Consider the following 16184-nt stretch of genomic DNA (forward strand, 5'->3'; position numbering starts at 1 on the left):
GGAAAATTTCATGACACTTAGGAGTGAAAAATAAAGGTAAAAGAGATGTCACGATGTTAAGCCTGAGTTGCTAAGGAAACAGGTACAGCAAAAGAAATAAGGAAATTGGAATGCTGCGTCAGTCCACCCGGGCTGCCATAACAAATACCATAGATTTGGTGGCCTAAACATAGAAATTTATTTTTTGGTGGTTCTGGAGGCTGTAAGCTTGAGATCAGGGCACTGACCTCTTCCGTTTCTGGTGAGGACCCTCTTTTTCACTTGCAGATGGCTACATTTTCTCTCTGACCTCACATGGCATACAGGTCTTTTAAGAATACTAATCCTGTCATCTCAGGGCCCACCCTTATGACTTCATTTAACTAAATTACTTTCATAAAGGTCTATCTCCAAATCCAGTCACGTCGAAGCCCAAATACATAGGGTTTCAACACATAGAATTTGAAAGGAAAACAATTCAGTTCCTAGAAAATGAGAATCTAGGTTTTTGTTTTGTTTTCTCTTTTTTTTTTTTTTTTTTGCTTTTTGAGACAGAGTCTCACTTTGTCACCCAGGCTGGATTACAGTGGTACAATCTCAGCTCACTGCAACCTCCGCCTCCTGGCTTCAAGAAATTCTCTGCCTCAGCTTCCTGAGTAGCTAGGCACATACCACTACGCCCAGCTAATTCTTTTGTATTTTTAATAGAGACAGGGTTTCACCAACTTGGCCAGGCTGGTCTTGAACTCCTGACCTCGTGATCCACACACCTTGGCCTCCCAAAATGCTGGGATTACAGGTGTGAGCCACTGTGCCTGGCCTGTTTTTTGTTTTTTTAAAGATTATGAATTATTTTGGATTTGAGTATGAGATAAACAATGAACAAGTTGTTGTTGGAGATCTAAGATGGAGCATGGAGAAGAGATTATTGATGATAGATTTACCATCCATGAACAGAGAGCTCAGAGATTAGGCCATGGGGCTGTGTGAGTTCTTTGAGGAAGAAAGTAGAGATCAATACAGAGGATTAAAGGGCAGGAACCAAGCTGTGTGCAAATTCTCATGGAAAGTAAAGGAGGTGCAAATCAGCAAATAAGCTGTCGGAGAGATAGGAAGGGAGGCAGAAAAATGAAGGAGTGTCAAGGAAGATAAGGAAGAAAAGAGGAGTGTGAGGAAGTGGCCAATAGCACTAAATGCAATTACAGAGGTCTTGAAAAAGGCTGTGGTAAAGGCCCTCAATTTGTCAATTAGGAAATCATTACTGACTTTTGAGGAAGCAGTCTCCATGCGGTGGCTGGGAAGAGATTCAGGTAAGAGAGGTTAAGGAAAAGCAGGATGAAGGTGATTTGAAAGACATGCCTGGAGCATAAATGGGGAGGCAAATCTATAGGGTAATGAATGCAATCATGGACCACTGAAGTGTCCACATCTTTGCCCAGACAAAATTGAATTCAGCCCTGCTTAGATAGCTACTTCTTTCAGATGCCTGGTTTATTCTTTCGACAAAAAAGTCATTGTGTTATCAACTCTGCTAAGCAATGTTATATCCACTGGAGATTAAACCAACAGTCCCGCCCTCATGCAACATCTGTGTTTCTTCTGCTCCCTACCAACTTCTGTTCTTGTGTGCACTCAGATTTTTCCTTAGAGCGCTGGTGCTCACCTGAGCTTGTTCTTAACAGAGCCATCTTTCCTACCCTATGTGACCCTCATCAGAGTTACCATCTGCTCTTTGGGAGCAGGGGAAGAATTGGATGTTTTTTCACTCTTGCTAAAGTTAGAAAATGTTGGAGAGTCAATGAGCTTTTTCATGAAAACCCCATCTAATCATTTTTTAAATTAAGCCCCTAATACAATAATGATATGGCCAATTATCAAATGTGTTGTCTTAACTTTAAGTTTTTTTTTTTATTACAAATATAAGTTCTACATTTCAGCTGAGAGTTTAGTAAGCAGTAAACTCTGATTCGGTTAGGCAGGGACCAATTGTAGGTATTAACATGTTTTAAAAGCTTCCCAGTTGATTTTACTGTGCTCCCTGGATTGAGATGCCTTGGATTAGAGATCTGTTGTTTTGTGGTGCTGATTTTGTCAAAGAGCCTGGCTCTGAGGTGGGAACAGTAGTATAACCATCCTTTGGGTTGGACTGGTGTCTGCTCCCTACCCTTACTTTTGGCTGACTTATTTTGGTGTTCTGCTCAATTCTAGCTTAATAAAAATATTATAAATAATCTTAGCCTCTACATAGGCTTTTTTAAATCCAGTGCAAATATCATTTTACAGATGAGAAATGATTATGCCTGCAGTTATCTGCTTCCACATTAGAATGTATTTTCAATTTCTGATGAGTCACTTTTCTTGTATAATACTCATTTTGATTGGTATTAGGTGGCATGGGTTGGTTTCTATTCAATTCCAGAATATCTTCTTAAATTGTTTTAATGTAAAGAAAATGAAAAGTTGATGCTTCTCATCTTGCCTAATACCCCTATTTAGAGCAAGACGGAGTATCTGTCTTCTTGGATCTTGTATGTGTCTAGCTACATTCTGGATATTTGATAGAAATGATATCATACGTTATATTATCCGCCCTGACACTGGAAACATATACAGGGGAAAGTATGTGGAATAAAAAGACAAACAGTGTAACGAGCTTTATTTTGTAACACTGGAATTTGAACTTATCTGTTGAGGTGGTACTAAGTAACATCATAACTTCAAAAACCTGGACCCGGCAGGCAGCTAATTTAGCTACTTGAAAATCACTGGAGGAAAGGAGATTGATGCTAAGATTACTGAAACCAGCTTAACACCTGCCAAGTTACATCACTTTTGAAAAATCCTAGGAAGGCACAAAAGACAGCCGGCAAAACTGCCCATTACTTTATACTCCTTGGTCTCAGTAGATACAGGAGAGATAATTTGGCCATGGGAGAAAGAAACAAAGTAATAGCATATTGGAGAGAGTGAGGATTGTGAAAGAGTAATTGGCATTCAGTAGACCCCCAGTGAATAGTGGTTGAATGTATGAACTAAATGAAAGAGAAATATACTGGAAAATAGATTGGGCTACAGCAGAGACTTACATCTGGAAATTTCCTGTTGCGGTATTAAGTAGTAAATTATTGGTGTGCTTATTTTAACCAGGACATAATTTCACCACTGATATAATAGGGGGAAAAAGGAAAGGGAGCTTATCATAAAAAGAGATGTGAGAGTGCTTTCCCCTACGTGCTTGATTCTCCATATCCCATTATAGTTCGTGCATTCTTATAAAGGATGAACTAAAATGCTGAAAGAAGCCTGGCCTTTCAAAATTCATCTGAATTTTGCTTGGGCCACTAAGAGTTCCAGGGTTATCAGAGAATTAACCTACTTAGGCTAATTTAGGAAATCTTCCTGTTGTCTTCTACTGGCTTGCCTCTGTTTTTTTACTTCTACTCCAGTCAACCTTATTTGTAAATGGGGTAAGAGCTACCTAGTGCCTTTGATTAATTGTTGCTTGGACATTTTATTGATACTATAGAGTCTTCATTTTACACACTCAGTGGTCAGTCATTAACTTTAAGCTCTGAATGTTATTCTGATAATTTTATAAACAGCCTTATTGATGTTTCATTTACAAGCATAAAATTCACTTATTTAAAGTGAACAAGAGGCTGGCTGTGTTGGCTCATGCCTCTAATCATGACATTTTGGGAAGCCATGGCAAGAGGATCGCTTGAGCTCACGCGTTCAAGATGAAACTGGGCAACATAGTGAGACCCTATCTCCACAAAAAAATAAAACAAATGAAAATAGCTGGGCATGGTGGCACATGCCTGTAGTCCCAGGTACTCGAGAGGTTGAGGCAGGGGAATCGCTTGAACCCGGGAGGCAGAGGTTGCAGTGAGCTGAGATCACACCACTGCACTCCAGCCTGGTGACAGAGCGAGACTCTGTCTCCATAAATAAATAGAAAAATATAAAAATAAAATAAAGTGAATAGCTCAATTAATTTTAGCAGCTTTATATGTTTGTGCAACAATAATCACTATCCATTTTGTCCACCTTCAGCCCAGGCAACTCCTGATCTGCCTTCTGTAGTTATAGTTTTCTGTAGCCCTTTGTAGAAATTTCATCTGGATGGAATTTGAATATCTGATACTTATATTTAATTTAGAAACTAAGTTCACCTTATCAGAATAGGCAAAGACTAAATTAGATGGATCTTGTATTTCATTATAAACAGCAGCAGAATAAATTAATTAGAAGAATTTTCTTAATAGTTGCCAAGACTTTATGGTATGCTTCATTTGCTTTGCTAAATTGCTATGTATTTCCTTTTTGTTAAGGATCTTGTCCAGTTTTGAGCTATGCATTACATTTTCTCTTTAAGAAAAATGAATTAGTATGCATTTCAACTTCAGGGTTTATTCTAAAGTCTATGTTATTGTGACTTTTTCTAAAGAATAATTATTTATGTGTTGTGTGAATGGACAGAGACACTTAATGAACCTTCAAACATCTGTGGATGGATGAATGGATGGAAGATCACATGATGACTTTCATATATTTGGGTCTCAAGAAAGTTGTTTATATCAGAAGTTCTCAGTATGTAGCAAATTAATAAATTGCATGTATTTGGAATAGAATTTCATTCTTTGTGTGTTTTTATTTCACAGAAGAAATGTGAAACACCTTCTAGCAAGAAGTAAAGCATTACAATGGACAAAGTCCTATGTTTTACCAGAGTTTCCCTATGATGTCAAATGCATGTTAGCAGAGCAGAAGTGCCCAGATCACAGCATGAGGATAAGGATCATTGAGTTTCTCCAGGCTGACATGACCAAGTACCTGGAAGGCTCACTGTGAGTGGTAACAGGACGGGCTTGCTGCTTTGGGAAAAGGGTCTGTTTCAGAAAAGAGTAGAATTCATGTGGAATCAATTCTCTTCAGATTGTGGTAATAGGTTCCACATTGCCCAATATTTAAATCTCTTTTGTTAAAGAGAAAAACGTGAAGAAAAGTGAGTGTAATTTAGACTCATCTTAAAGCAAGGAATGTGGGCTACTTGAAGTGAAACATATCCTCCTTGTTTGGTGAACAGGTACCCCAGCACCCAGCAGTACAATGACGTAGTGAATGCCCTGCTGCAGGCCCACCCTTTCCTGGATGAGGACGGCTGTGGCTTTGTAAGTGACCGCATGGCACCATCTTGTTAATTTCAGAACATCTTAAAATAATAGCCTTGTATTGCCCAGTAATTTTATGCTTCACTCATCTTTTTCTTGGTGTCTCTCTCTCTCATTCTGTGTATCTAGGTCTGTTTGTTTCTACTCTTCTGACTCTTTCTCTCTTTGGTCTCTCTCTGATTTTGTTTCTTTCTTTCACTTTCTGTTAATTCCTGCTCTTTCGTGACTTTGCGCTCTCTCACTCTGGCTGTCACTCTATCTGCCTTTGTCTCCTTGTCTTCTCATTCATAACTTCATTCCTTCTCTCTCTGCCCTGTGTTCCTTTGTCTTCTTTATCTGTCTGTCATCATATTGCTGTCCTCTCAAAACTGTTTAGAAACTCAGTGTAACAGAGCTGATTAGGAGTTGCCCAGGGCTGAAGGTGGCCAAAATGGATAGTAATTATGGTTGCACAAGCATACAAGTTTGCTAAGATTAACTGAGCTGTTCACTTTAAGAGTCTTAAAGGTTTTAAGGGCTAGGAAGGGCCTTTAGGAGATGCGACACATAGAAAGGGAAGGATGTGGCTGCGCCTGCTTCAGAGCCTTCATCGGGTGTTTCTTGCCTTCTCAGACCCAGTGGAGCTGTTGTCTGGCTTTGAGGTCTGGGCCTCCAGCCTTACCTGGCCCTGTCACATCTCTGCTGTCCTGACAAAGGATGCTCTGGGGCAGCAGTTCTTTTTTGATCCAGAGTCTCACTTGATCACTGAGGCTGGAGTGCAGTGGTGTGATCTCAGCTCACTGCAGTCTCTGCCTCCCAGATTCAAGCAATTCTCTGGGGCAGCAGTTCTAAGCTCTGGTTGCACATTAGGATTCCTAGAGATTCTAACTGAATTAATTTGAAGATAGGACCTTGTCATTAATTTTTGTTTTAATTTGCCAAAATTATTCTAGTGTACAACCAGGGATGAGATCCACTGCCGTTGACGTTTTGACACAAAGTTTGCTGTTTGATGAACCTGCCTATCTCGTGGGTTTCAAAGACCAGTGTCTTCATTGCACAACAGTGTGAATATAATTTACACTATTTAACTGTACTTAAAAATAGTTAAGATGGTAATAAAAAATTGAGTGTTTATGGCACCGTAACTATATAAGATAAGGAACAATTACAGGGAACTGTAGCTATGGTTATATAAAGATAGACTGTCTATTATTCCCTTTGTCTCCATATGCCATGTACATGCACATTGGTAATCATATCTAAATAAGATAGATGTCTTTTTGTACTTCACTGTCTCAGATGTCTGTGCAAAGATATTTTTTGCTATGCTTTCTTAAGGACATGGAATTCAGCAATTAGTTCGAAGAACAACAAAAGATAAATGCCAATATCTATGAATATAAAGACATTTAAAGGCTGTTTCCTCCCTCCCTTCCTTCCCTCTTTATATTTACACCTCCTGCCCTTGCTTCCTTCCTTCCTTTCTTTCTTCTTTTTTTTTGTATTTTCAAGAAAAGTTTCATTATATATGGAGAGAATCATAGAATTTTCTCAGTGAGAGAGGTCATTAAGCATTCTTTTCACCACTCAGACTAAGGAAAGATGTTGTATACCATGTCTGGAAAAATAGTAATTATTGAAGCCAAGATTAGAATTCAGGCATTCTTGCTTCTAGGATGACAGCCTTTCCCAAATATGCCACTGCATATAAAGCGCACTACAGAAGAAATCAGATTTCCTCCAAAAACAAAACAAAACAAAAACAAAAACAAAGCAACAACAACAATGCTGAACAAACTGGGGTCCCAACATTGACAATCATGTCAGTATGGCTGACAAAACTGGTTCTCAGAATTTCTTCTACGCTCAAGATACGTCTACCAAGTTAATATCTAATCATTGTTACTGTGTATAGAGCTTGTGTGTTTTTAAATTTACATTTACCATTTGAATAAATTACATATTTACATAGCTCAAAATTTAAAAGCTACGAAAGGGTATAAACAGAAAAGTTTCCTACCCATCCTTGCTCCTCCAGCCACATAATTTACCTCTCCAGAAGTAACCAATGTTATCAGAGTCCTTCTAGAGAATCTTTGCATATACTTAAGCAAGTCCATATTGATCCAATTACCTTTTGACCTTTAGTTTCATGGTTATCAAAGTGAGACACATACAAAGTAGCAAATAATTCTTTCTTTGCTCTTGTGCGCATTTCATCCACATCTGTTCCCAGTGACATTCACCAAAGACCGTTAACTGATACAGAGATGTGTGCAAAATTGCTTAGCAGATTAGGGCTCAGATTTGCACTCATAGAGTAGAATGAGAAACCGTGGTGCCTGGATGTATGTTTACCCAAATTCTCCCTCCAAGTGTGTGTGAGGTTGTGTTACTAATGTTACAGCGGAAAATGTACAAAATTTGAGAGAACATTTAATGGGAGGCAGGGGGTGGAGAAAGAGAGAGAGTGCACAAACATGGTTATTTTTAGGGTTAATTTTATTTTTAACTCTTTATTTGAAAAATTTTGTGCTGGGCATGGTGGCTGACACCTGTAATCCCAGCACTCTGGGAGGCCGAGGTAGGTGGATCACCTGAGGCCAGGAGTTTGTGACCAGGCCAGCCAACAAGGTGAAATATATTTTTTTATTGTAAAAATACAACAATGAGTCAGGCCTGGTGGCAGGCGCCTGTAATCTCAGCTACTCAGGAGGCTCAGGCAGGAGAATTGCTTGACCCGGGAGGCAGAGGTTGCAGTGAGCTGAGATCACGCCATTGCACTCTGCACTCCAACCTGGGCAACAAGAGCAGAACTGTGTCTCAAAAAAAAAAAAAAAAAAAGAAAGAAAGAAAGAAAAGAAGAATTTCAAATCTGAACAAAAGTTGAAGGAATGCTACATTGATACTCATATACTCTTAGCAATATGGTGTTTCTCAGCCTCTGCACTGTTTACCTTTGGGGCTGGATAATTCTTTGTGCTGGGGGCTGTCCAGTGCATTGAAGTAGCATTCCTGGCACCCACTAGGTGTGAGTAGCACTTTGTCTACCCAGTTGTAACAACCACACATGTCCCCAAACATCAGTGTAGCAAGCACACTACAGAATAAAGCAAATTTTCTCTTAAAACAAAACAAAACAACAACAACAACAAAACCAAACAAGGGAGGGGGAGGAGCAACATCAGTTTGCTCGCTGAGAATTACTGACCTAGATTAGGGATTAACATTTTACCCCATTTATTTTTTTTCTGTCGTATTTATTTGTTTGTTTTGGCTGAGCATTTAAAAGAAAGCTGCAGGTGTCATCCCTAAATACCATAACATATATCTTATAGGAACAGCTATGGCTGTAAACTCAGTACTTTGGGAGGCCAAGGTGGACGCATCATTTGAGCCTAGGAGTTCAAGACCAACCTGGGTAACATGGTAAAATCCATCTCTACAAAAAAAAAAAAATACAAAAATTAGCCAGGTATGGTGGCAGGAGCCTGTAGTCCCACTACTTGGGAAGTGGAGGTGGTGGTGGTGGGGTCACTAGTGCCCAGGAGGTCGAGGCAGCAGTGACTTACGATTGCACTCCAGCACTCCCGCCTGGGTGACAGAGCAAAACCCTGTCTCAAAAATAAAATAAAATAAAATAAAATAAAAATAAGGACAATCTCTTATGTAACCACAATACCATTTTTATACCCAAGAAAATTAGCAATAATTGCATAATATCGTATACAATCCATATTCACATTTCTTCAGTTTTTTCACAGCTGTTTTAAAATAGTTTCTTGCTATAATATCTGAGTTACGCATTGCATTGGTTAGTATGCCTCTTTAATTTCTTTTTGTCTAGACAGTCTCTCCATACCCTTTTTAATTTTTTCGGATATTTGCTTTTTGGACAAGTCTAGTCCAGTTGCCATGTAAGACATTCCACATTCTGCATTTGAATGTGCAGAGATCTGCTGGTGATGCTGTGGACTTCATACGTCACAAAAGGAGGTCTGCAATTTCAGGGCCATTTTTTATTTGAGTGGTTGGCGGAGAGCTGTATTCATGTAGATCTTTCTGCACTCTTTCTAGCTGGAAACATACGAAGGAGAGGGACGATTATTCTATAACACAAATATTTCCTACTGAGCCTGCCTACCTAAGGTATCTGTGTATGTAACTCACGCTGCCAGATGTATAGCAGATTTTCAGTAAATACTCACTGATCGAATATTTATGCAGAAGATTGTATTTGATTTGTCCTTTTTCTACCCTCTCCTGTCTTTCCTTATTAACTGCTCCTATCAAACAGTTAATAAGGAAAGACAGGAGAGGGTAGAAAGAAGAAATTGGCAATTTAAAAATGTCCTAGCCATTGATCACTATAATACCTCCCACCAGGTTCAGCACGTTTAGAAACCCTTCAGAGCTGTAGGAAACATGCAGAACACAAAGTGTACATGCACTTGTTCATATTTCATGCCTAAAAAAATACAAGCCATTCTTTTTTTCAGTTCTGTTGTTAAACAGCAATGGCGAAGTCCACCCTCACAAGCCCGTGGGAGGTGATAAGGCGTCTCTGACTCATGCGTACCCGGGAGCTTGATCAGGGCTGAAGCCATCCTCCAACCCTCAACCATACCTTTCTCACTAGGGCTGCCGAAGGACTTTACAAGCAACACTCTAGTTGGCAAATATCTTCAATGAGTAGCTACTCACTGTAAAGTCTCCCAAAAAGCCAGTGCAGTTGATAGGACAGATCTTATTGTTCCATTTTATAGTTGAAGAAACTAAAACTAAGAGGGGTTACTTGGCTAATATGTATTCAGGCGAGTACTTGGACCTGGGGTCTTCCCAACTTAGGCCATGGTACTTTCAGGGATTAGTCTTATTGGAACTTATAAACCATGTAACCAAGAATGGCAAAATCTAAGTGCCAAGCATTTGGCTGTTATTTTGGTGGCATTCCCACTGGCCCATGAGGAAACAGAGCTTAGAAAACATGGCCAAAGCCACTCGGTGACTTACCACTCTGTTTTATGACCAGGGCTCAGAGGGAAACACAGGTTCATATGCCTGCAAGGGTTTTTTTTTTTTCCTTCCCTGAACTCACTGTGGGGATCTATTCAAGCACACGGCACTGCAGGGGAGATGGGCAGCAGAAGCAGCTCGAAGGTACCCACTTCAAGAAGGGTGGGGCCACCACTCACACAGTGAGTTAGCTACCAACTAAGCACTGCCAGGACTCAGAGTCTTGCTTCTGGTCTGTCATGTTGACACCTGCATCTCCTGCTTCATAGAGGATTGACACAAGGCATCAAACATTTATTGTTTCCAGCATGCATGAAGCACTGTGCTGGGCTTGGGGGCAAAGCAGGCATGAGCCTTTCTTTATGTGCTTATAGCATAGAGGCAAGAAGGAAAGGAAGGAAAGAAGGAAGAAATGAAGGAAAAAGGAAGGAAGGAAAAAAGGAGGAAGGGAGAGAGGGATGAAGGAGGGAGGGAGGAGAGAAAGGAAAAGAAAAAGAAATAGAAGCAAAGTTTCACATCGATGAGGTAAGATTACCGCTTTGATAAGTGCCAATGAAGAAAGGGGAGACCCAAAACCAAGCTGTTACAGAGGCCAGAGGAGGCTTCCATGAAGCACAGGCTGAGCTGAGACCTGAAGACAAAACAAGAGTTAACTAGATACCAGCTTGGTGGGGAAAGTGAGGGGTAAAGCTTTCCAGGCCCAAACTGAAGGCCCGGCAGTGGAAGAGATGTTAGCATACTGAGGAAGAAATCCAGGGCTGCTGCTTAGGTGTTGTCCATGTCTCTGGTCTCACAAAATCTCCACATGCCAAACAGATCCTTCCAGAGCTCAAATCTGACCATTCACTCTCCCACCTCAACATGGCCTAGGAAGACTTCCTCACCTGGCTATTCCGACAAATTCTCTCCAGAGCTTTAAAAAATACAGACATCTGGGCTCCATTCCAATCTCCTGAACCAGGATCCGTGGAGTCTGGAGCAATAGCAAGCAGCAGCATTGCATGGGAACTTGCAAGAAATGCACATTCTCAGCCTACCCCTGACCTCAAAATCAGAGACTCTGAGAGTAGGGCTCAGCAAACTGCTCTAACGGATCCTTCAGGAATTGATTCAGCTCAGGTTTTAGAGCCATTGCTTTAGAGGAAAGACCAAGGGCAAATTTCCCATGAGATTTTAATACAGCCTTTTCACAGAGACAGATTTAAGATCTGGTTCAGGATTACACTGAGGCTCCTTAATGGGGTGACCATAGTTCTTGGTGATTGGGCCACCTCCTCTTTCCCACATTTTTTTACCCCATCCTCTGTCATTCCCTCATCTTGAGCTCTGTGCTCCAGCCACGCACAACTCTTGGTAATTCTCTAGAGGGCGCCAGCTATCCCTCTATTCCATTGCACATGCAGCTTCATCCTCCTGGAACTTGCACATCTACCCAACTGGCATTCCCCAATGCTGTATCTCCATCCCTTCATGTAGTTACCGGGCCCTAAGAGCTAGGCCTCAGTTTACATTCACTTCCTACAGGAAGGCTTTTATGATCTCCTAACACAATGTAAATGAATGATGTCTCTTCCCCTATTATAGTACTTTTCACTCTATATTGAAATTATTCATCCTCTGCTAGACTGAAAGTGAGGTCCACCTGTACCCTTCTCCCTCCCACACCTGGGACTTGGTCTTTGTGTTTGAAACAGTAGAGGCACCCATAGACTTAGGGAGTGAATGCCAATAGTACTCACCAAAACGAATTTCAAAAGACGACAGAAAATTATTTTTAAATAAAATGCATCAATCCGTATGCCAGTATCAGGTCTTTTCTAGAACCCACTAGAGAAATGGAATTGGTTGTGGATTCAGTAGAATATAGTGGAAAGTATCAGTTTTAGGAATTGGAAAGTCTAAGTTCAAGAACCAATATATTTATTCAATAACCATATGGCATTGGGTAAAGATTTCTACTTCTGTGACTTTGTCTTCTTACCTATAACTTAGAGTTTATAATTTCTATAGCAGTGTCACAATCATTCTACTATAAGGACACATGCACATGAATGTTCATTGCAGCACTGGTTACAACAGCAAAGACCTGGAACCAACCCAAATGCCCATCAATGATAGACTGGATAGGGAAAATGTGCCACATATACACCATGGAATATTATGCAGCCATCAAAAATGATGAGTTCGTGTCCTTTGTAGGGACATGGATGAACCTGGAAACCATCATTCTCAGCTAACTGACACAAGAGCAGAAAATCAAACACCGCATGTTCTCACTCATAGGCGGGTGTTGAACAATGAGAACACATGGACACAGGAAGGGGAGCACTACACACTGGGGTCTGTTGGGGGGAAATGGGGGAGGGACAGGGGAGTGGGGAGGTGGGGAGAGACAGCATTGGGAGAAATGCCAGTTATAGGTGAACGGGAGGAAGGCAGCAAATCACACTGCCATGTGTGTACCTATGCAACAATATTGCATGTTCTTCACATGTACCCCAAAACCTAAAATGCAATAAATAAATAAATAAATAAAAGCAGTGTCACAAGACTGCTGTAAGAATAAAAAAAAGGATGTATTATTTCTATGACTATGATGTGAAAAAAATTTTAAGCCCAAAGATGATAGGTGAATAAATATTTTATTGTTTATATAGGATTATCTCAATCTCCTTGGAGGCTAACTGACCTCTTTTGTTATTTTTACACAGTTTTCATGGAAACGAGCGCTCAAAGATCGCTTTAAATATGTTCGAAGACCCATAGAAGATGATGAACAAGTGATTAGAAATAAGTGTAAATTTGGACACCGAAGAGGCCAGACAAGGAAATCTATTGCTGATATAAGATTTGATGGAATTAAACTTGTCCAGATCAAAGTAAGATTGAATTCTTAAATATTTTGATGACTTGATTGATTGATATATTGATTAAGGGCTAATAAATAATAGTATTTAAAATAATTAAAACAAAATGAGATACCTGTTTAAAATTTGAAGTATAGTCAAGAACCAAGACAGTTTTTTTTTTCATGGCTAACATGGAGCATGGTATTTCCAAGAAAATAATTCCAAAAGCAATTACTGAACATCTCGTGTTCAATTACCTTCAAAACCTTGGAAAAACAAGTTCAGAGTCCTCAAATAAGTTTTTTTGCTCTCATCCTAAAATGCATCTTATGTTCTTGATGCTCTTATTGCTACAGGAAGTTTTTTAATACTCACGCTGTGTAGGTCAGATAGCCTCCCGTCTCCAGGTTTCAGAGAAGAAATAACCCACATGCATGGATACAAAACTCCGTCCTGGCCTTCCCCTCCCTGCGGGTCCTGAAGCCTTTCCACCCCAACCCAGAAGTGGCTGTCAGGAACTCCAGGCTGAGGGCCCCGGGAGGGCCTGGAGATTCTTCCCTCACCAGCTGTTAGGTCATGTGAATTCCACTTGTCTGAGATCCTGTGCATGCTCCTTTTCTACCTCAGAGCACCGAAATATCCTCAGAAACAAAAATCGTCCCTGTTAGCAAAGTAGATTGAATTCTTTATCTTCTCCTCCCAATTCTGTTTCTATCTTAATCCGATGTGAATACGTAAATCCTAACTCTTCACCACAAACATGTTTATATTACTGAATGTACTTGGTGTAAATATTCTATTTTCTTTTTCGTCTGGTATATTTATATGATAGTAAAAAGGCAAAGTATTGAGTCACCTCAGGTTTATTAGTGCTTGTTATAAGATCCATAGGATAGGATTATTTTGTAAACCACTCATCCCAGCATCATGCATAATGCAAAACTTGGACGAAAGTATGTACTTCAAATATCTTGTTCTAATTTTCAATGAGGCTTTCAAAATGATAGGTCAGTTAAGATAACACAATTCTATAACTGTTCTTTGACAAAAAGACAAGGCAAATGAAAGGTGCCCTGAATTTAGTGGTGTAACTTTTTAGAAACTTTGCAAAATTCCAACTACAAACTAAAATTATGATAAGATAGAATCATATTTTGAAATTTTTTATGTTCTTAAAAGTCACTTTGTGGGAGAGGCCAAGATGGCCAAATAGGAACAGCTCTGGTCCAAAGCTCCCAGTGAGACCAATGCAGAGGAGGGTGATTTCTGCATTTCCAACTGAGGTACCCAGTTCATGTCATTGGAACTGGTTAGGCAGTGGGTCCAACCCACAGACGGCGAGCAGAAGCAGGGTGGGGCAGAAGCAGGGAGCTGGGGACCTCCCTCCCTGAATCAAGAGAAGCTGTGACTGTGCTATATGGCCAGGTTACTGTGCTTTTCCCACGGTTTTTGCAATCTGCAGATCAGGAAATTCCCTCATGTGCCTACACCACCAGGGCCCTGGGTTTCAAGCACAAAACTGGGCAACTGTTTGGGCAGACACTGAGCTAACTGCAGGATTATTTTTTCACACCTTAATGGTGCTTGAAACCCCAGCGAGACAGAACCATTCTCTCCTCTGGAAAGGGGGCTGAAGCCAGGGAGCCAAGTGGCCTCACTCAGTGGGTCCCACTCCCACAGAGCCCAGCCACCTAAGAACCACTGGCTTGAAATTCTCACTGCCAGTATAGCAGTCTGAAGTCAACCTAAGTCGATCGAGCTTGGTGGGGGTAGTGGCAGCTGCCATTAATGAGGCTTTAGTAGGCAGTTTCCCCTGAGAGTGCTAAGGAGTCTGGGAGGTCTGGGCTGGGCAAGGCAAAGTGGTTGTGGCCAGACTACTTGTCTGGATTTCCTCCTCACTGACCAGGGCATCGCTGAACGAAAGGTAACAGCCCTAGTCAGGGGCTTACAGACAAAACATCCATCTCTATGGGCAGAGCACCTGGGGGAAGGGGTGGCTGTGGGCACAGCTTCAGTGGATTTAATCCTTCCTGTCTGCCAGCTCTGAAGAGAGCAGCTGATCCTGACAAGAGAGATTCTCCCAGCACAGCACTCAAGCTCTGCTAAGGGACAACTGCCTCTTGAAGAGGGTGTCTGACCCCCATGCCTCCTAACTGGGAGAAACCTCCTAACAGGGGTGGACAGACATCTCATGCAGGAGAGCTCTGGCTGGATTCTGGCAGGGGCCCCACTGGGACGAAGCTTTCAGAGGAAAGAGCAGGCAGCAATCTTTGCTGTTCTGCAGCCTCCACTGGTGATACCCAGGTGAACAGGGTCTGGAGTGAACCTCCAGCAAACTGCAGCAGACCTGCAGCAGAGGGTCCTGACTGTTAGAAGAAAAACTAACAAACAGAAAACAACAGCATCAATGTCAACATAAAGGACTCTCCCAACAAAAACCCCATCCAAAGGTCATCAGCCTCAAAGATCAAAAGTAGATAAATCCATGAAGATGAGGAAAATTCAGTGCAAAAATGCCAAGAATTCCAAAAACCAGAATGCCTCTTCTTCTCCAAATGATTGCAACTCCTCTCCAGCAAGGGCACAAAACTGGACACAGAATGAGATTGATGAATTGACAAAGTAAGCTTCAGAAGGTGGGTAATAACAAACTCTTCTGAACTAAAGAAGCATTTCTAACCCAATGCGAGGAAGGTAAGAACCTTGGTAAAAGGTTACAGAAACTGCTAAGTAGAATAACCAGTTTAGAGAGGAACATAAATGACCTGATGGAGCTGAAAAACACAGCACAAGAACTTTGTCAAGCATATGTCAAGTAACAGTAGCAGCATTGATCAAGTGGGAGAAAGGATATCAGACGTTGAAGATCAACTTACTGAAATAAGGCATGAAGAAAAGATTAGAGAAAAAAGAATGAAAATGAATGAACAAAGGATCCAAGAAATATGGGACTATGTTAAAAGACCAAACATATGATTGGTGTACCTGAAAGTGACAGAAAGAATGGAACCAAGTTGGAAACATACTTCAGGATATTATCCAGGAGAACTTCCCCAACCTAGCAAGACAGGCCAGCATGCAAATTCAGGAAACACAGGATACACCACTAAGATACTTCTTAAGAAGAACAACTGCAAGACACATAATCATCAGATTTTTGAAGGCTGAAACACACAAAAAAATG

At 40.8% G+C, this 16184-nt stretch overlaps 1 protein-coding gene across 3 annotated transcripts in view; it reads left to right on the forward strand.

The window, feature by feature from the left end:
- Positions 1 to 16184, forward strand: part of SAMD3 (sterile alpha motif domain containing 3) — a 74761-nt gene that overhangs the window by 23030 nt on the left and 35547 nt on the right. For all 3 annotated transcript variants that reach the window (XM_032274811.1, XM_032274809.1, XM_032274810.1), the window contains 3 exons: positions 4644 to 4829; positions 5069 to 5153; positions 12863 to 13030. In XM_032274811.1, the coding sequence (XP_032130702.1) occupies positions 4644 to 4829; positions 5069 to 5153; positions 12863 to 13030 (439 nt within the window). The remainder of the gene's footprint in view (positions 1 to 4643; positions 4830 to 5068; positions 5154 to 12862; positions 13031 to 16184) is intronic.

Source organism: Sapajus apella, unplaced genomic scaffold, assembly GCF_009761245.1.
Source record: "Sapajus apella isolate SASKATOON/1434 unplaced genomic scaffold, GSC_monkey_1.0 scaffold6, whole genome shotgun sequence".
Taxonomy (NCBI): Eukaryota; Metazoa; Chordata; class Mammalia; order Primates; family Cebidae; genus Sapajus; species Sapajus apella.